This window comes from Phragmites australis, chromosome 4, assembly GCF_958298935.1.
Source record: "Phragmites australis chromosome 4, lpPhrAust1.1, whole genome shotgun sequence".
Classification (NCBI taxonomy): domain Eukaryota; kingdom Viridiplantae; phylum Streptophyta; class Magnoliopsida; order Poales; family Poaceae; genus Phragmites; species Phragmites australis.
In genome coordinates, this window is record NC_084924.1 from 43,776,199 (window position 1) to 43,791,702 (window position 15,504).

The 15,504-nt window shown below is 43.2% G+C and overlaps 1 protein-coding gene and 1 pseudogene across 1 annotated transcript; one reads left to right on the forward strand and one right to left on the reverse strand.

Annotated features, from left to right (window-relative positions):
- Nucleotides 1-530: 530 nt before the first annotated feature.
- On the reverse strand, nt 531-3,039 carry LOC133914827 (uncharacterized; annotated as a pseudogene).
- A 6,892-nt stretch (nt 3,040-9,931) lies between these two features.
- Nucleotides 9,932-13,408, forward strand: LOC133916682 (UPF0496 protein 1-like). Its single transcript, XM_062360467.1, has 2 exons — nt 9,932-11,692; nt 13,051-13,408. The coding sequence occupies exon 1, from the start codon at nt 10,533-10,535 to the stop codon at nt 11,670-11,672; it is 1,140 nt and encodes a 379-aa protein (XP_062216451.1). The 5' UTR covers nt 9,932-10,532; the 3' UTR covers nt 11,673-11,692; nt 13,051-13,408.
- Nucleotides 13,409-15,504: the final 2,096 nt, after the last annotated feature.

Consider the following 15,504-nt stretch of genomic DNA (forward strand, 5'->3'; position numbering starts at 1 on the left):
AAAAGGTAAGATCAACCATAAAAATGCGTAAGTATCAGCGGAGAGAAAGGAAGATTAGTAACTTGATATTCGCATTCCCCTATACTCAATCATATCCACTCACCGTTTTAATGGACACCCGCAAATTGTTCTTGGAATAAGAAACTTATGTTAGGTAATCAGATGCAAGGATCTTTTGTTGGAGAACAAAAGAAAAGCCATGAATCGGAAAACTACCAGAACATTGTATTGCATTGTTTGTACATACATACTACCAGATACCATACATTCAGAAAACCACAAAATAGGACGCACTCTACATCAAGGCCAATCAGTGCACATTCTGCATGCTAATATGCTACATGGGAGAAAGCACGCCACACCAGAAAGTCGCACAATTTTATATACAATGTATACACTACTTACTGAGTGACACTCCAATGTACTGTCAAACTGTCATAACTATCACAGACAAAAACAAGCACACCTGGAAGGTAGGAATCATATGGTTCTAGAGTCCTGATATAATTCAGGCTGTCTCCAGTGGTTAACTACATCTCTCTGATATATGAATCCTCTGAAGATGGTGAGCGCAACCGTCTTTCTGGCAAACCTGAAATATGGTCGTTTTCATTGGCCTTGCGCTGGCTGCAAGCCTGAAATCTGAAGCAGCATGATATATGGTCGCCAACGATCCCGGAAACTTGCATGAAGGAGTAGATCGCTGTAGGACCAACACATTGGAAGCCTCGGTGCATCAATTCCTTGCTTATAGCTTCAGCTTTGGGCGTCTTGGTAGGTACTTGGCGAGCATAGCGGAAGCTGTTTGTGATGGGTCTGTGGTTCACAAAGCTTCAACAGTAGTTGCTAAACGATCCAAACTCCTGAACTACCTACAGGTATGCATTGCAGATGTTTAACATATCAAATACAGAATTTATTGAACAGATGATGCATAGCAGCTGTTTGATTAAATCATGGTAAACTGCAAATCATGTGTAGGAGAAGTAAGCCCATGTACTATCTGATGCAAAGCCCATATTTCACATTATTCAGATTCTCAAAGGGTAGAAGCTGTGGCCCATATCGAAAACGGGTCTTGAGCTTTTACTTAATGGATAGGAAATGGCTAGGCTTATTTCTTATTTTTCATTTTTATTTGAAAAGAAGCTTGGCTGTTGTCGCTGAATAGCGATGGAGAAAAAACAGGCTGACTTTAGCCAAATCAATAACCCTTAGAATTTATTGAAACCATTAAGCAAACGGTCGAAGTTCTTATGTTGCGAAGTTATTGAAACCATTTTATCCGTTAGTTTTGTTAAGTGCCAAATAGGACACAGAAAAATAACGGCATTCAGCCTGATGAAAAGCGCAATATGAAGATTCACCATTTCAGTGTGCTCACTCTCAGAGATAAACTCAGCAACACAGTTGATGCGAATACAAATAACTGCAAGAATTCAGATTTTGTGCCTTGTGCATTTGCTTGGCATTTGTTACAACAGCCCGTATCTAGTGCTTCGACAACACTCTTCCACTCGACGGCTTTATCTTCTTCTCCGTGAACTCAGATACGGATGTGAAGTTGAAACCATCAAACATCTCCATAGTACAATGCTGAAGTATCAGTATACATTCTAACGCCTCTTGTATGAACAGTGTAACAATTGTCGAAAGCGCACCTGAATTCCTCCCTCTTGTTCAAAATAGCAGGCCAGGTAAGTTTAGGGATGCCAACGGGAAATTCCCCGTCGGGGAATAGTTCCCCATCCCTGTCCCCGCGCGGGGAACGGGGACCCGACGGGGTCCCCGTCCCCGCTACAGCTCTCATGTAGCAACAAGCCATGCTCTGGATCGCCTCTGCCCCGTAGCCCATGCATCTAGGCCAACTCCCGTGTTGGGCCGCACCACCAGTCTCAGCCTGCTTCTGCTCCCGCATGGGCCTCGCGCCAAAACCAGCTGCTCGGCCGCCAGCCAAACGCCACCAGGCCACCCGCCCTGCTCCGCTCCTGTGCCTGGGCTGGCAGCCTCGGCTGTAGTTGGGCCACAGCCCTACGAGGAAACGGGGACAGGGGATGGGGAACCGTCCCCGTCCCCGCCATACCCGACGGGGGGGATTTTTCTTCCATTAAACCCCTCGTGGGGGGGGGGGGGAATTGACCCCATCCCCATCCCCTAATACGGGAATTCCCGTCGGGGAACGGGGATCGAGGCCCCATTGACATCCCTAGGTAAGTTCAGTTAGGGCTTGCGATAACGTAAGCAGCTCGAATAGCTTTAGGTCATTATGAACTGGAACTCCCCATTCCTCGTCATGGATTGCCACATAGAAGGGGCCTGAAGAAATGAAGGTATCAGCAAAAGCTTGAGACTAGTTGAGAATTGCAGAAGCCAAAAGTGAACTCTTATTTGGATCAGAGAGGAGGTCATGGTATGGGTATGGCCGGTGCCCATGCATTATCATCTCTTAGAGATAGCCGTGAGAATTATTCTTTTTAATACGATATCCAAACTGTGATGTTGTATGTTTTTCCTTCCATCTTGCCTCGACCTTTGAGTTGGTTGGCCTATAGGGGCAATTAACTCTTTGCCACTCTTACCAGTGGCACATTCTCAAATGACATCTTATTGAAAAACTTTGACAAATTGCCACTCGGGCCCACTTGATTGTTGAAACTTTGCCACATTCGTTGACATGGTGGCATCTTAGAGAAATATTCCTTTCTGTGATGTGGCGATGAGGGAAAAATGTCGTTTATGCCCTTCTTCATCTTCATGTGCTTCTCTCCTTCTCTTGGGCTAAGGCTAACAGGCAGCGGCTTACGACAGTAGGCATGCTTCGAATGCTAGCACTAGTGCCCCAACGACGCGTTGGCAGTGGCTTACGGCAGCAGGCATGCTTCGGATGCTAGCACTGGTGCCCCAGCGATGCGCGCCTGTGCGCATCCACATCATCCATGTGCCAAACGCAGTCAAAAAGCTAAGAAACCAATCAGCCCATGCTCCACTTCGGTTGACGCGCCGGTCTCCCATATGCTCACTAGCGACGGGCATGACCATCGATGCCCAGCTTGCTCAAGGGCCGCCCCTCTGGCCGCCTCAACTACCTTCTTGCCGCGCTTCGTCCCTCCCACATCGGCCCCCTCGCCCTCCCCGTCCACCGCAACAAAGGCGACGACAGCGGCTGTGGCCTTGGCCAAGGCTTCCTCACGGTCAGCGACGTGGTGTCCCTTGCGCTCCTTGTGATCTGGAGCAACAAGGTGGTTGTAGCCGTCACCATCGCCTCCTTCTCTCTCTTCTTGCTTGAATTTGTGAGGTCATCCTCACTCCCTTGGCGGTTGTGACCAGTGGCGACCAACATGCCGCTTTATTTGGACGGCTACGGGTGCATCTCTCTGATTCGGGAGGTTGAGGCAGAGACAAAGCCGGGAAGGCCGAGCTGCTCGGATTCCGACATGGGAAACGAGGCCTCCATCTTGGCCATCGAAGAAAGGAGCCATCAAACAGATTCCTTTGCCGAGGAGGACAACAAAGCAGGAATCTAGTTTCTAGCTCTAGTTCTAGTCGCGGGGAACCTCCTAGCTGTGGCAATCATGATGATATGTCCCGCATTCCTTAGCTCAGTTCAAAGATTGCCTTGTTGAGGCGGTGGCTTGTAGTTGCAGGGGCAGTGATTGGAGCTTTCCTTGTCGTAGGAACCTTCCAAGATCGTTGTAAATTAGTGCACCAAAAAAGAAGAAAAGATACATGTTTGTCGCTAGGGCGAGTTCCGTGAGCTTAGTGAGCCACATAGCATAAGGAGCCGTGACAGCGCAATCGGGCAGTAGGAGAATGCCATCGCATGGTCGTTTACAGAGAAGAAGGGGAAGTGAGAAGAAGATGGGTATTTCAGTCAATTTGCCCCATGTCTGGAGGAATATTCCTCTAAGATGCTACTACGTCAGCGAAAGTAGTAAAGTTTCAACAATTTAGTGGACCCGAGTGGCAACTTGTCAAAGTTTTTCGATAGGATAATATTTGAAAATGTGCCACCAGTAAGAGTGGTCAAGAGTTAATTGCCCAAGCATATAGACATGCATGTTGTAAGCATCGTTGATGCATCTTCTTTTCTATTTAATATAAATGCCATATAGTGGCTTTAAAAAAATATTGATGTAACGATAAGAGTTAATAATTTTTTTTTATCGAAAAAGTTGAGAATTGCAGGCCTATACTTGCATAAAATTGAAAATTCAGGTGTTTCTTATTGCAGCTCTTTCTGCACCGAAGGGGAGATAGATGCGTAACAGATACATTGAAAGCAACTGTAGCTGCAGAATAGTTCACCAGTACGCATGAGTTTTCCTTGCCAGGAAATTTTGTCCCGAGTGTTCCAGCAAGAAACCTCTTTACGAACATATGATAACCTAACCGTTCGAATGTCGCCGATCCATTGCGGTTTATAGTCTAACTGTTTTGACACGAGGAAAATGTTAGAGCTGGATGAGTACTCTGTCATGTGTCCAGAATTCTTGTTTGTTCGATGCCGTGTCGTGTTACAAACAATGGCGTGTCAGGTCCTGATCCAGTCATGTTTGCCTCGATAGTTTTTCGGACAGATCGAACACATGCCGAAGTGGCTTTTTAATAGATCCCTTCGATCATGTATACTTTATATTTTGATCAACATCTGACCAGCATTCCGTTGTGGGAGCGCGAAGCCGGGATCGAGGATTTCGTCAACTGGGAGTTTGATTAGGATTTGCTATATCTTGCAAGTTGGGAGGCCTTTTTGAGCGTAGCTATTTTTTGAAATGTTTTTTTCTTATGTTGAAAGAGTTTTTTACTCATATATCCAATATTTAGCTATTGAGACTGATTTTAAATATTTGTTGGAGTTGCCCTTAGGTCCTGATCAAGTTCTATTTGCCTCGATAGTTTTTTTCCCCGATAGAACACATGTCTGTGTGGCTTGTCAATAAATCTATTCAGTCATAAATACTTGATATTTTGATCTAAATCTGATTAAAATTTTAAAACTTTAATCATCAATAACTTTCAAAAAATATTTAGTTTGAAAATATAAAAATCATACTTATATATTTATCTTCAAAAGTACTTTCATAATATTATAGTTTTGTTAGATATTATAACTATATTATAATAAAAAACAGCTATCAAAGTTTCACGTTGGAAACTGTAAAAAATAAAAAAACGTCATCAATTTTTACTGGGGGAGTAATTGTTAACAAGCGGCCAGGTCAGCACAAATCGAAGTCTATCTGCTCTGTTCTGAACGCATCTCGACGCTTATCTGGTTACCAAACTTAGCTCTTCTTCATGCCACGCGGAACACGAGATAGTACTAATATTTCTCGTGGGCCTCGTCAGCACCCAAGAGCCGGCCCCGTGTTTCGCCGCCATGCGCGCGCGCCAACACACACACACACTCTCAAGGTTGAAACGATCACACGAAAAACAACAATCCATCTCTCACGATTGGTGCAGATCTTGGAGGCATGCACGTCCTCGATCGAGACGGCATGCGTCAAACATGCATGATTGCACCAGAAAATCGTTGGGGGACGCACGCAATTCTCTCTCTGGAAGAAAATAAATGTGCATCTATCAGGCGATGGCATAGCTAGCACGCTTTATAGAAAAATCCTCGCGAGTTTCTAATCCATAACGTCTATTGGTTAACGTGTATAGAAGAAAAGGACAAGAATACGTATCGTATTAGAAGTAGATTAAATAATTTGGTCTTATAAACTTTTCTTGTAGCTAGCACATCTGTACGGGGTATGCAAGCTAAGAACCCTCTATCGATATGATGATATGATCGATCATCCACGCATGGTGTAGCAAGGCAAGCAAGGGGAAACCGTTAAGCGAGCGTGTTTGCCGAAACGGGTGCACCGAAAGCTCGCAAGCCTCCTCCAGCGATCGAGCAGCTACCGTGTGCCGTCACTCAACACGTGTTCATCAGCTAGCTGCGGGTCCATGGATTGCTGGTTGATATATATCGATCGACGTCATATACTTCTTGAACCTTTCTCCATTTCTCTATCCTTTGTAGTCGAATGTTAGATATTTAAATGATGGTTCCGATACTTGTTAATAGAAATGGGTTTTCTCGTATTAGAAAGAAAATAAGAGTGAATTACATAAAACTATAAATATTATATTATTTGTAACACAAAACTACAAATATTATGTCTAGTAACACAAAACTACAAATATTGTACACTAATTTCACACAAAACTCGATTTTCATTAGATTCACTTAAAAAATAGTTTTATATTTCTTCAAAAATCATAATTTTTTTTATTTCATAATCCATGTGCAACCATTTTAATTGGATTCACTCAAAAAAATATGTGTAAACTTTAAACTAAAATTCTCCCAAAAACTACATTTATAACTCCTAATAATTGTTAGTGCCTCAAATAAAATCCCAAAAATATAGAAAAATTAACTAATATTCTTCTTATATGATGGAATAATTTCTAAAATTATTTATATCCCTAGGTTATATGGTTAAAAAGTGAGTTCTTTTGTAATGTTTTATTTATATGCTCTATTTATATACTTATAAATGAACTCACTTTTTTATCATATAATCTAGTACTGAAAATAATTTTAGAAATTAGTCCATCATATAAGAAGAATATTAGTGATTTTTTTCTATATTTTAGGATTTTATTTGAGGCACTAACAGTTTTTAGAGTTATAAAATTAGTTTTTTAAAGATTTTTAGTTAAATTCTACACAGACTTTTTTATGAATTCAAATTAAATAGGTTGCAAATTGATTATGAAAAAGGTACAATTTTTTTTTAGAATTTTTAGAAAAATATAAAATCATTTTTAAATAAATCTAATTAAAATTAGATTTTATATAAAATTAATGCATTACGTTACTTAGATACGATACTTACAATTTTATGTTATAAATAATATAATACTTATAGTTTTATATAATTAACTCAAAATATATCGATGGCGTGAGGACAACGTGAGACCGTCGTCTCTGTCAGGTGATCAAGTGGTCAACACGGGAGCAGAATCGATCAGATCTCGATCAGATCCACACCACCTGGCCGCCTGGTACATCTCGCTCGAATTAAACTACGCAGCGTGGAATGTAGCAGATGACTGGTATATCCGTGACGCCTCCATGACACGCACATCTCGTGAAGCGACGCATAAGCCAGTATGGGCGTGTCGTGTGTATCCTAGGTAGGTTAGTCAAATGCTAGCTCAATCAGTTAGCTAGTTGTCACAAGAATCCACTCCGATCTAGCTCTGCCCATTTGCTCTGTCAAAAACTCGCGTCAGTCCTTCGGTAGATGTTGAGCGACCCGTGCATTGCCGAGCTAATAAAAAGGATGCGAACAAAAAATGGAACAGATCTAATAAAATATCAACAGCATAGACGCGGGTCCACGTGTCAGCGTCGTAGGGGAAAGGAAGTATAGTTATGTCCGCACAACACGGAAATAAATTATATAAGATTAAATCCCACCCTTAGATCTTTGTCTCTTTATGATATATACTTACCTTCTATGAGTGTATATAGTAAGGATGAAAATCTCGGATAGATCTTTCTCCCAAAGATGTTATAGAATTTATTTCGGCTCAACGTCCTTTTCGCTCAACTCCGAAGATTCCTCGGAAACCACGTTGGTCTCGCCCATCCCGTCCGGCCGGCCGCGCCGGCTTTCTTTTTTCTGGTTCGGCTGCTGTTTCCTCTTTCAGCTGTTCACTTGTCAAACCGCCTTTTGCTTAGGACCCCGATTGCCAGAGCTCTGGCTTTTAGCTCCTCAGATTTTTTACTGTATCTTATAATAAGATGGTTTAAGCTATTATTTTTCTTTTAGCTCTTCAGATTTTTTATATTGTAGATTATAATAAAATAATTTAAGTTATTAATTTTAATCTAAAATAGAAATAATGTGGCTCATCTAACCATCAATAGTGTCCTCACAACTTTAACTTCACAAATTTTGAAACTAGAATAACTACGTCTAATTTTTTTTTAAGCTATAGTTCTATCAAACATACAATTAATCTTGCTACTATTTCGTCTTAAAAAACATTACGCTTTCTTCCTAATCGCAGCTGCATAAACATTACGCTTTCTTCCTAATCGCAGCTGCATATTTTAATGGCCATTACCCTTGTAATGCTGAAGCCGTCATGGTCGTGCAAAGCTTCACACAAACTCACAAAGGAAACGGATAAAAGTTATTGATGCTTGGCGATCACACAAAGAAAATAAATAACGGCCGCACTTAGGCTGATGCATCATGAATGCATAAAGTCTGGGATCCTGTATCCGCTAGATTGGATAAGAGTCCAGTCCTGTGCAAATAGGATTTCTTTAAGATGTGGACATTGTGGGTGAGTAACTCATAATCCAACCTCACACGTTTTGTGGTTAATCATGCATAATGCGGCTAAGTTAGTGGGAAATGATAACCTTATTAAAAACTGATTTGCAGAATTCAGACACTACAGATATCAGTTTAAGCTCAGAAACTTTGCACTGCAAGAGTTTCACCAGAACGTACAAACTCAACATGTCAGCAAAGCTAAGAAACTTGACCAGAAGCTCACCAGAAAAGCACATGATTTTGTAACAGAAGTTGGTTAGCAAATTCTTTTCAAGTCGGCATTTGCTTTTCCGCTTTTTGCTGTGACCCGACAAAGTTGCCGAACACACACACTCTTTCTCTCTTCCCCCGCCCCCCTTTGCTTGCTTGCTTGCTTCCCCCAGGCACCAAACTCATCTAGCGCTTCCATCCGAGGTTTACAAATCCGTTTGAGATTAAAAACAGAGGCATAGCGATTTTCTAAAATTCATAAATATCGAAAAATTTGGTCAAAATTTGACGAGAGTTTAGCTAAATTTATTCGGTCAAATTTATAAATCAGAGACAAAACTCGGATGAATTGACCATTTGTTAACCAACCGAAGGTTGCCGAAAACCAATCTAATTCTACCAAAAACCGCCGTGCTTCCCGTATTTTGTTTGTCAATGAAAACCGCTCGAATTGCATAGAAAACCATTCGGTTTTATCTAAATTCAATAAAGTTCAAGAAAAAAACTTCAATCTTGTAAAATCGATAACTAATTCATTTGAGTTTCAAATCAAGTGAAATAATTTTTTTTCCTTGTAATATGATCTACATGATAAAAGTATTTATACTCATAAAAAAGTTGTACATTTTCTATGAGAAAATATACTTGCTAAACCTAGTTAAATACATAGTTAATTCTTTGCTAATAAAAATCATGAAACCAATTTTTTTAGTCTTCTTATATGATCCTATATCTTTTAAAAATACATGAAATCATGAAATAGTTATTGTAACATACAAGATTGAGTAAATGTGTTGCAGCTAGATTAATTCATAACTAACCCATCATACCTCCTGAATTAGTGAAACCACTTTTATTAGTTTACTTATATTATGCTTTATGTAGGAAAAATAATGGTAGATATGAAAATTTTAATTACAGTGTTGTTTCTTAACATGTTCAATTTATGCTTGCAAACTTTGTAAAAATCATACATAAATTAATATAACTCTAAATGAAGTGAAACCAATTTTATAGCTCATCTTAAGTTACACCCTACACAAGAAAATATGATTTTATATGTTAAACTTTTCCTTAACATGAGTTAATAAATGAGTTGCATGTTAACTTTTCTTTTTTCAATTTTTCTTTTTATAAAATATGATGCAAATGATATTATTTTTGATTTTTTTCATAGAAGTTTTTAGAATTGTCTTTAGTATTTTAAAGATTTTTTGTGATTTTTAATTTTGAATTTAAATTAAAAAACTAATCGATTTTAGAATTCGATGTGAACCTAATTGACGGAATATCACGAATTTTGACCGAATATCGACGAATTTTGGAACCCTGCTCCGTCCACCTTGTGTGTGAGAGAGAAAGGGAAAGAGGTAGCAAGAACACGCGCAATTGCTGAGTTACTACACACATCGCAGCAGTGCACACCACGTCCACAGACGCGCGATGGAGTGAGAAGCATTGGGTTGCTTCCGGCGATGGCCATTGCCAACCCCGCCCCATCTCCTTCGTCATACGTACAAGCCATCCCAGCTTCACCCCTCCACCTCCTCCTCGCCTGACGACATCCGCACCGCGGTGCTCCACAAAACCCACCCCAAATCCCCTGCATCCCGGCCCCTGCATTCTCCTTGCTTCCCCGAAACCTCGCGCTTGGTCCGACGCAACGCGCCTTCGATCCCTGAGATAAAGCTCGCGGTTTTCTGTCTGTCCCGCCAAATCCAGTTCTTCGATTTCCCTGGGCTGTCGGGATTTCTCTGTTGTTTTGGTTCTTGGGAAACCCTTAGGTTGCTAGGATTTGTGGGTTCTACCAATGATCGCTGGTTTGATCCGTCCTAGTTGCACAAGCGTTACCTGATTTGGTCCTAAAATACATCGTTTCCTGATTTGATCCGTCCACAGAAAAAACTGGCCTTTTTGGGGGGTTTCTGATTCGAGTGCATCACCTATCCATCTTTGCTTCCGGCAATGGGGAACAACAGCAGCGGCTGCAGCAACAGGCGTCCGGCGAGCCTGGAGTCGGCGCTGCCGCCTGAGGCGGTGCCGGAGGAGCTGAGCTCGTACGAGGCGGCGTGCCGGTCGGACCCGGAGCTGCGCACGTTCGACACGACGCTGCTGCGGCGCACGAGCCACGCCATCTCGACGCTGGCGGTGGGCGTGGAGGTGCGGTCGCTGTCGCTGGACTCCCTCCGCGAGGTCACCGGCTGCCTCCTCGACATGAACCAGGAGGTGGTGCGCGTCATCTTGGACTGCAAGAAGGACATCTGGAAGAGCCCCGAGTTGTTCGACCTCGTCGAGGACTACTTCGAGAGCAGCCTCCACACCCTCGACTTCTGCACCGCACTCGACAAGTGCCTCAAGCGCGCCCGCGACTCCCAGCTTCTCCTCCACGTCGCGCTCCAGCGCTTCGACGACGAGGAGGACAACGCCGCCGCCGCCGCACCCTCCGCGCGGTACGCGCGCACGCTGCACGAGCTGCGCCAGTTCAAGGCGGCCGGGGACCCCTTCACGGAAGAGTTCTTCGTCGCCTTCCAGGCCGTGTACCGGCAGCAGCTGGCCATGCTGGAGAAGCTGCAGCAGCGCAAGCACGGGCTAGACAAGAAGGTCAAGGCAATCAAGGCGTGGCGCCGCGTGTCAAGCATCATCTTCGCGACCACGTTCGCGGCCGTGCTCATCTGCTCGGTGGTTGCCGCGGCCATCGCTGCCCCGCCCATCGCGGCGGCATTGGCCGCAGCTGCTTCCGTCCCCGTGGGGTCTATGGGGAAGTGGATTGATTCATTGCTGAAAGGGTATCAGGACGCGCTCCGTGGACAGAAGGAGGTGGTGAGCGCAATGCAGGTCGGGACGTTCATTGCCATCAAGGATTTGGACAGTATCAGGGTCCTCATCAACCGAGTGGAGCTGGAGATCAGCTCAATGATCGACTTCGTGGAGTTTGCAGAGCGGGATGAGGAAGCGGTCAAATTCGGTGTCGAGGAGATCACGAAGAAGCTGGAAAACTTCATGAAGAGTGTTGAGGATCTTGGGGAGCAGGCGGACCGGTGTAGTCGGGATATCCGTCGGGCAAGGACCGTCGTGCTGCAAAGGATCATCCGACATCCAAACTGAAAAAAATGAAGAATGTTAAGGTATGGATGGCTCAAGATGTAGTCGTGTACTCTTGATGATGTTGTGATGGAATGTACATAAGAGATGTGCCTTGTAGAAAGTGTGAACGAGTCAAATTGATATCATTATCATTTAATTGACCGCATCTGTACTTGTCATATTTGATTCTCTTTTTAGGGTACTGTACAAGATTATCGGTTGTGTCGCTACAATTTCACCACATGTTTTACTTTTATCAATTCTAGATATAAGCAAATATATTACAAAACTCTAGTTAGTATTTGTTACTAGTGCACGCATTATGTGAGTCATGGTCATGATCCACACAGGTCATTTCAATTAGCACTTAACAATCATGCGATTGTACTTAACATCCACTTCTCTTGAAGCATTCAAATGTCCAAATTTCTCAAGCCTCTTGACAAAAGAAAAACCAAAGGTCGTTGTCTAGACTCCATGGCCGTTGCCGTATTCTAGACGTGTAGGTGTTCTCGCTGTTGTTTTCTCAAGTCATCTATGCTCCAATCTTTCCAAATCTAATCTTGGTTTGTTAGAACCATATGAGCCCATACTCAGAACTCCGATTAAGAAAAAATGGAACCACCTGCAATATACAAAATAAACTTGGTAGCTTAATACAGACTTCTTTTCCCCTACATGGATAAAAGTAAGTAAACATGGATTAATTCTAACTCCCACATGATAAAAAAAGTAAAAAATCTAGTGAAGAAAATAATCTTATTTGACCGCTATACATCGCTAACATCAGGAAATAGAATAATCGTGAATTCCACCTTTACTGAAAATAATCCTATTTAATAGCACTGGAAGTCGGAACATCTGCATTCGTTCTGTTTTCTATCACATCCCAATGCATCTCATCTTGTCCCAGATGTCACGAATATCGAGTCAGAGGTGGAGTGAGCAATCTAGCGCGCAAATGACTATATGAGTATGTGGCATGAAAACTGGCGACTGTTTTATAATCTGTTACATTTGTCTGTTTAGATTACCCCCATTTTCAGCAAAGTAGTAATTGTGACAACTGTAGTTCTGAAGGACTGCTCTAGCGTTTCTTTCAGTAATGTCCAAGCACGTTGTATACTTAGAGTAGCAAATTCACCTTGTGTGGTCACTTATCTCCTCATATGACCACATGTAGTTCATTGTCGCTTTTATCTTATCATTCATACCTGGATTCGAATTGCCTTTTCTTACGAATGGCTTGAAATTTTCACATCATGCAAAACTTATTCAGCTGTTCCTTTGATATCACCACACTCCATTATCTTCAGCATACAATGTGCATTCTCCTTTGAAATTATTGATTGACAAGGAAAGCTTTCAACTCTCATCATGTTTCTCATGGTTTTTGCAGGGATTCGTTGATAGTGATGCACAAGGAAAGGTCTGTAGCTTAGACAAGCAAGCAAGAGAAGTTCCGGTTGTCCTAAAGCAACAAATCATGCTCGCCGAGTTATGTGAAGAATCACCATTCCGAACATATCTATCCCCTGTCCAAATATCTGATGTTTATCATTGTGACCGGCATGGTTCTTCTTTCATGTTCTTATTTTTAGGACATCACTGTACTTGCCTCTGGGTCGTACCGATGTATCTCTCGCTTAATAATCGCCGTGGGAAATGCTCCGTTTGTGTGCTGGGAGTATCTGTACCTGTTTGCTTCAACTCTGAAATTCACGGTTCTAATATGTTCAACAAATACAGTTCTAACTTGTGCACCCTTTCTGAAGTAAGGGCTAATCTGTAGTAACAATTGGTTTCGATCATTCTGTAGCTGGATAGAGTTCTTATGGATACTGTTGATCTTATTTCTAGGTGCTTGTGTTGTGTTTTCTGTGGGATTCCATAAGTAAAGTGATGGACCATGAGAGTTCTAAACGCTCCCAAGCATGGGATCCATCTTCAGCCTCCCCGGTCTTGCGTGCCTCCCAACGGCGGTGGCCTCGTCGTAGTCGTCAATCTGTTCCCTTCCTCCTTCACGTCGTCAACTGCTGACTTGCTGTGGCGTGCAGGAGAGCAGAGAGAGAGGAGAGAAACATTTTTATTTATTTCATGGAGTCAGGCTTAAGCATTGTAGGGGTTCTCCATCAGACACAGCTTGTTGCATTTTTTTTTGCACAATGTATTTGTGGTCTGGACCTATTTCCTTCAGCCCCCGTTTGGTTCTTCGAATTGGGCCAATAATCCCTGAATTGGAATTAGGCCCCAGTGAATACTAGTGTTTGGTTGCACTGAGAATAAAAAATGGAATTTAGGTCCAATTCGTGCTAGATTTTGGCACAACTAAACTGCAAGCCGCTCAATACTGAGCCCAAGAGGTCTGGATCGACTTGAAATGGCTTGTCCTCTCTAAAAAAGAAAAAAAAGATTGCTCTTCGTGGTTGCGACGAACCCAACCTTGAGCATCATCGGTGAGCTCGACCTCACCGTTCGCCCCCGACCGAAAAAATCAACCTCACCACCTGTCGAGGAATTGGATCTTCCTGTCCTCCGGCGACCCGTTCCAATCTCCAGTGGCTTCTCTCCGGCGACTCCTCCCTCATCTTCTTTAATTCCAGCGCCTACACCTCGTCTTCTTCAATGTCGTCGCTGCTGTTCGTCGAGCCGCACGCCAAGGAGGTGAACCCGCTGGTCACGAGACCCTACAGCTAATGGCCGGTCTCTACTTCTGCGTCCAAATCCATCACAGGAATTATCTAAGACCTCATCAGCGCTGTAGATCTCGCCGTAGCGCCACTCCCCAAGATCTCTGGCAACCCCCTAGAGACACTCCCCATGGCTGTCGTCGAGGTCGAGCTCCAAGGCCAGAGAAGCGTGCGCGACCGGTGTGGGTGGCTGATCGGCGGTGAGGGTCGGGCGGCTAGATCCCTAGGTTGCTCGAAGCTCGTAGGAGGTTGAGCTCCACCACTATCACACGGTCGATTGTTGCTGCTTGTTCTTCAATTTCGCAAGTTTAGCAACCAAATATAATTTGGAATTGATTTGATTTTATTTCCATCTCCAAAGATTCACTTGCCAGCCAAACAACATCATTGAATTGGTGCCCATTTTCGTTTGCGCATCTATTTGGATTTGAGGCCCAAGCCAATTTAATTCTTCCAATTTTGAGAACCAAACAGACCCTTAGTGTCTATCTCTAGGAAAATAATCTTATGAAATCTGATCTTACGATCTATTTACTTTTTTGTTTCCTTACACATGATTTCCTTTAGTTTCACCATAAATTTTATGATAATTCTTGCTACATGTCATGCTATGAACTGAGTCCAGGCTGCAAATATATACACCAGATAGAATTAATTTCCCCATCTCCGTCCCATCGTGTCACATCTCACCTCATACCTTTAGTCCTTAGGTCACCGCCCCACTTGCGCAGGGCGGGACTGTGGGGTTCCCACACTAGGAAGAGCTCGCGGTGGGAAGAGAGGAGCAGGGCAAGCTGACCCAGCCTGCGAGTTGTGTGCCGGCTCGGATCCGGCGTGCTAGCGTAGGAAGTAGGAAGGTAAAAGTTCATATTACCTCTCTCAACTATCGCTTGAATTTGTCCCTCCCTTCGGAACCGCAAAACCAGATACCCCACCTCCTCAAACTATTCAAACCGGTGCAATTTATCTCCTTAACTGGTTTTTGGTGGTGATTTTGTCCTAGGTGGAAATGACGTGATGGTGGGACCCACATGTTAGATGACATCTCATCATCTTGTTCCTCCCTCTTCTCTCTCCCTGTCGTTTTCCCGTGCATGTGACTCAGAGAGAGAGGAGGAGACGCCTCATCCCCCGCCGTCGTCTCCCACCTCGCCGCCGGTGCT

What these genes read in the sequence shown, in the direction of transcription:
- LOC133916682 (XM_062360467.1), top strand. Translation starts at nt 10,533, where the DNA reads ATGGGGAACAACAGCAGCGGCTGCAGCAACAGGCGTCCGGCGAGCCTG.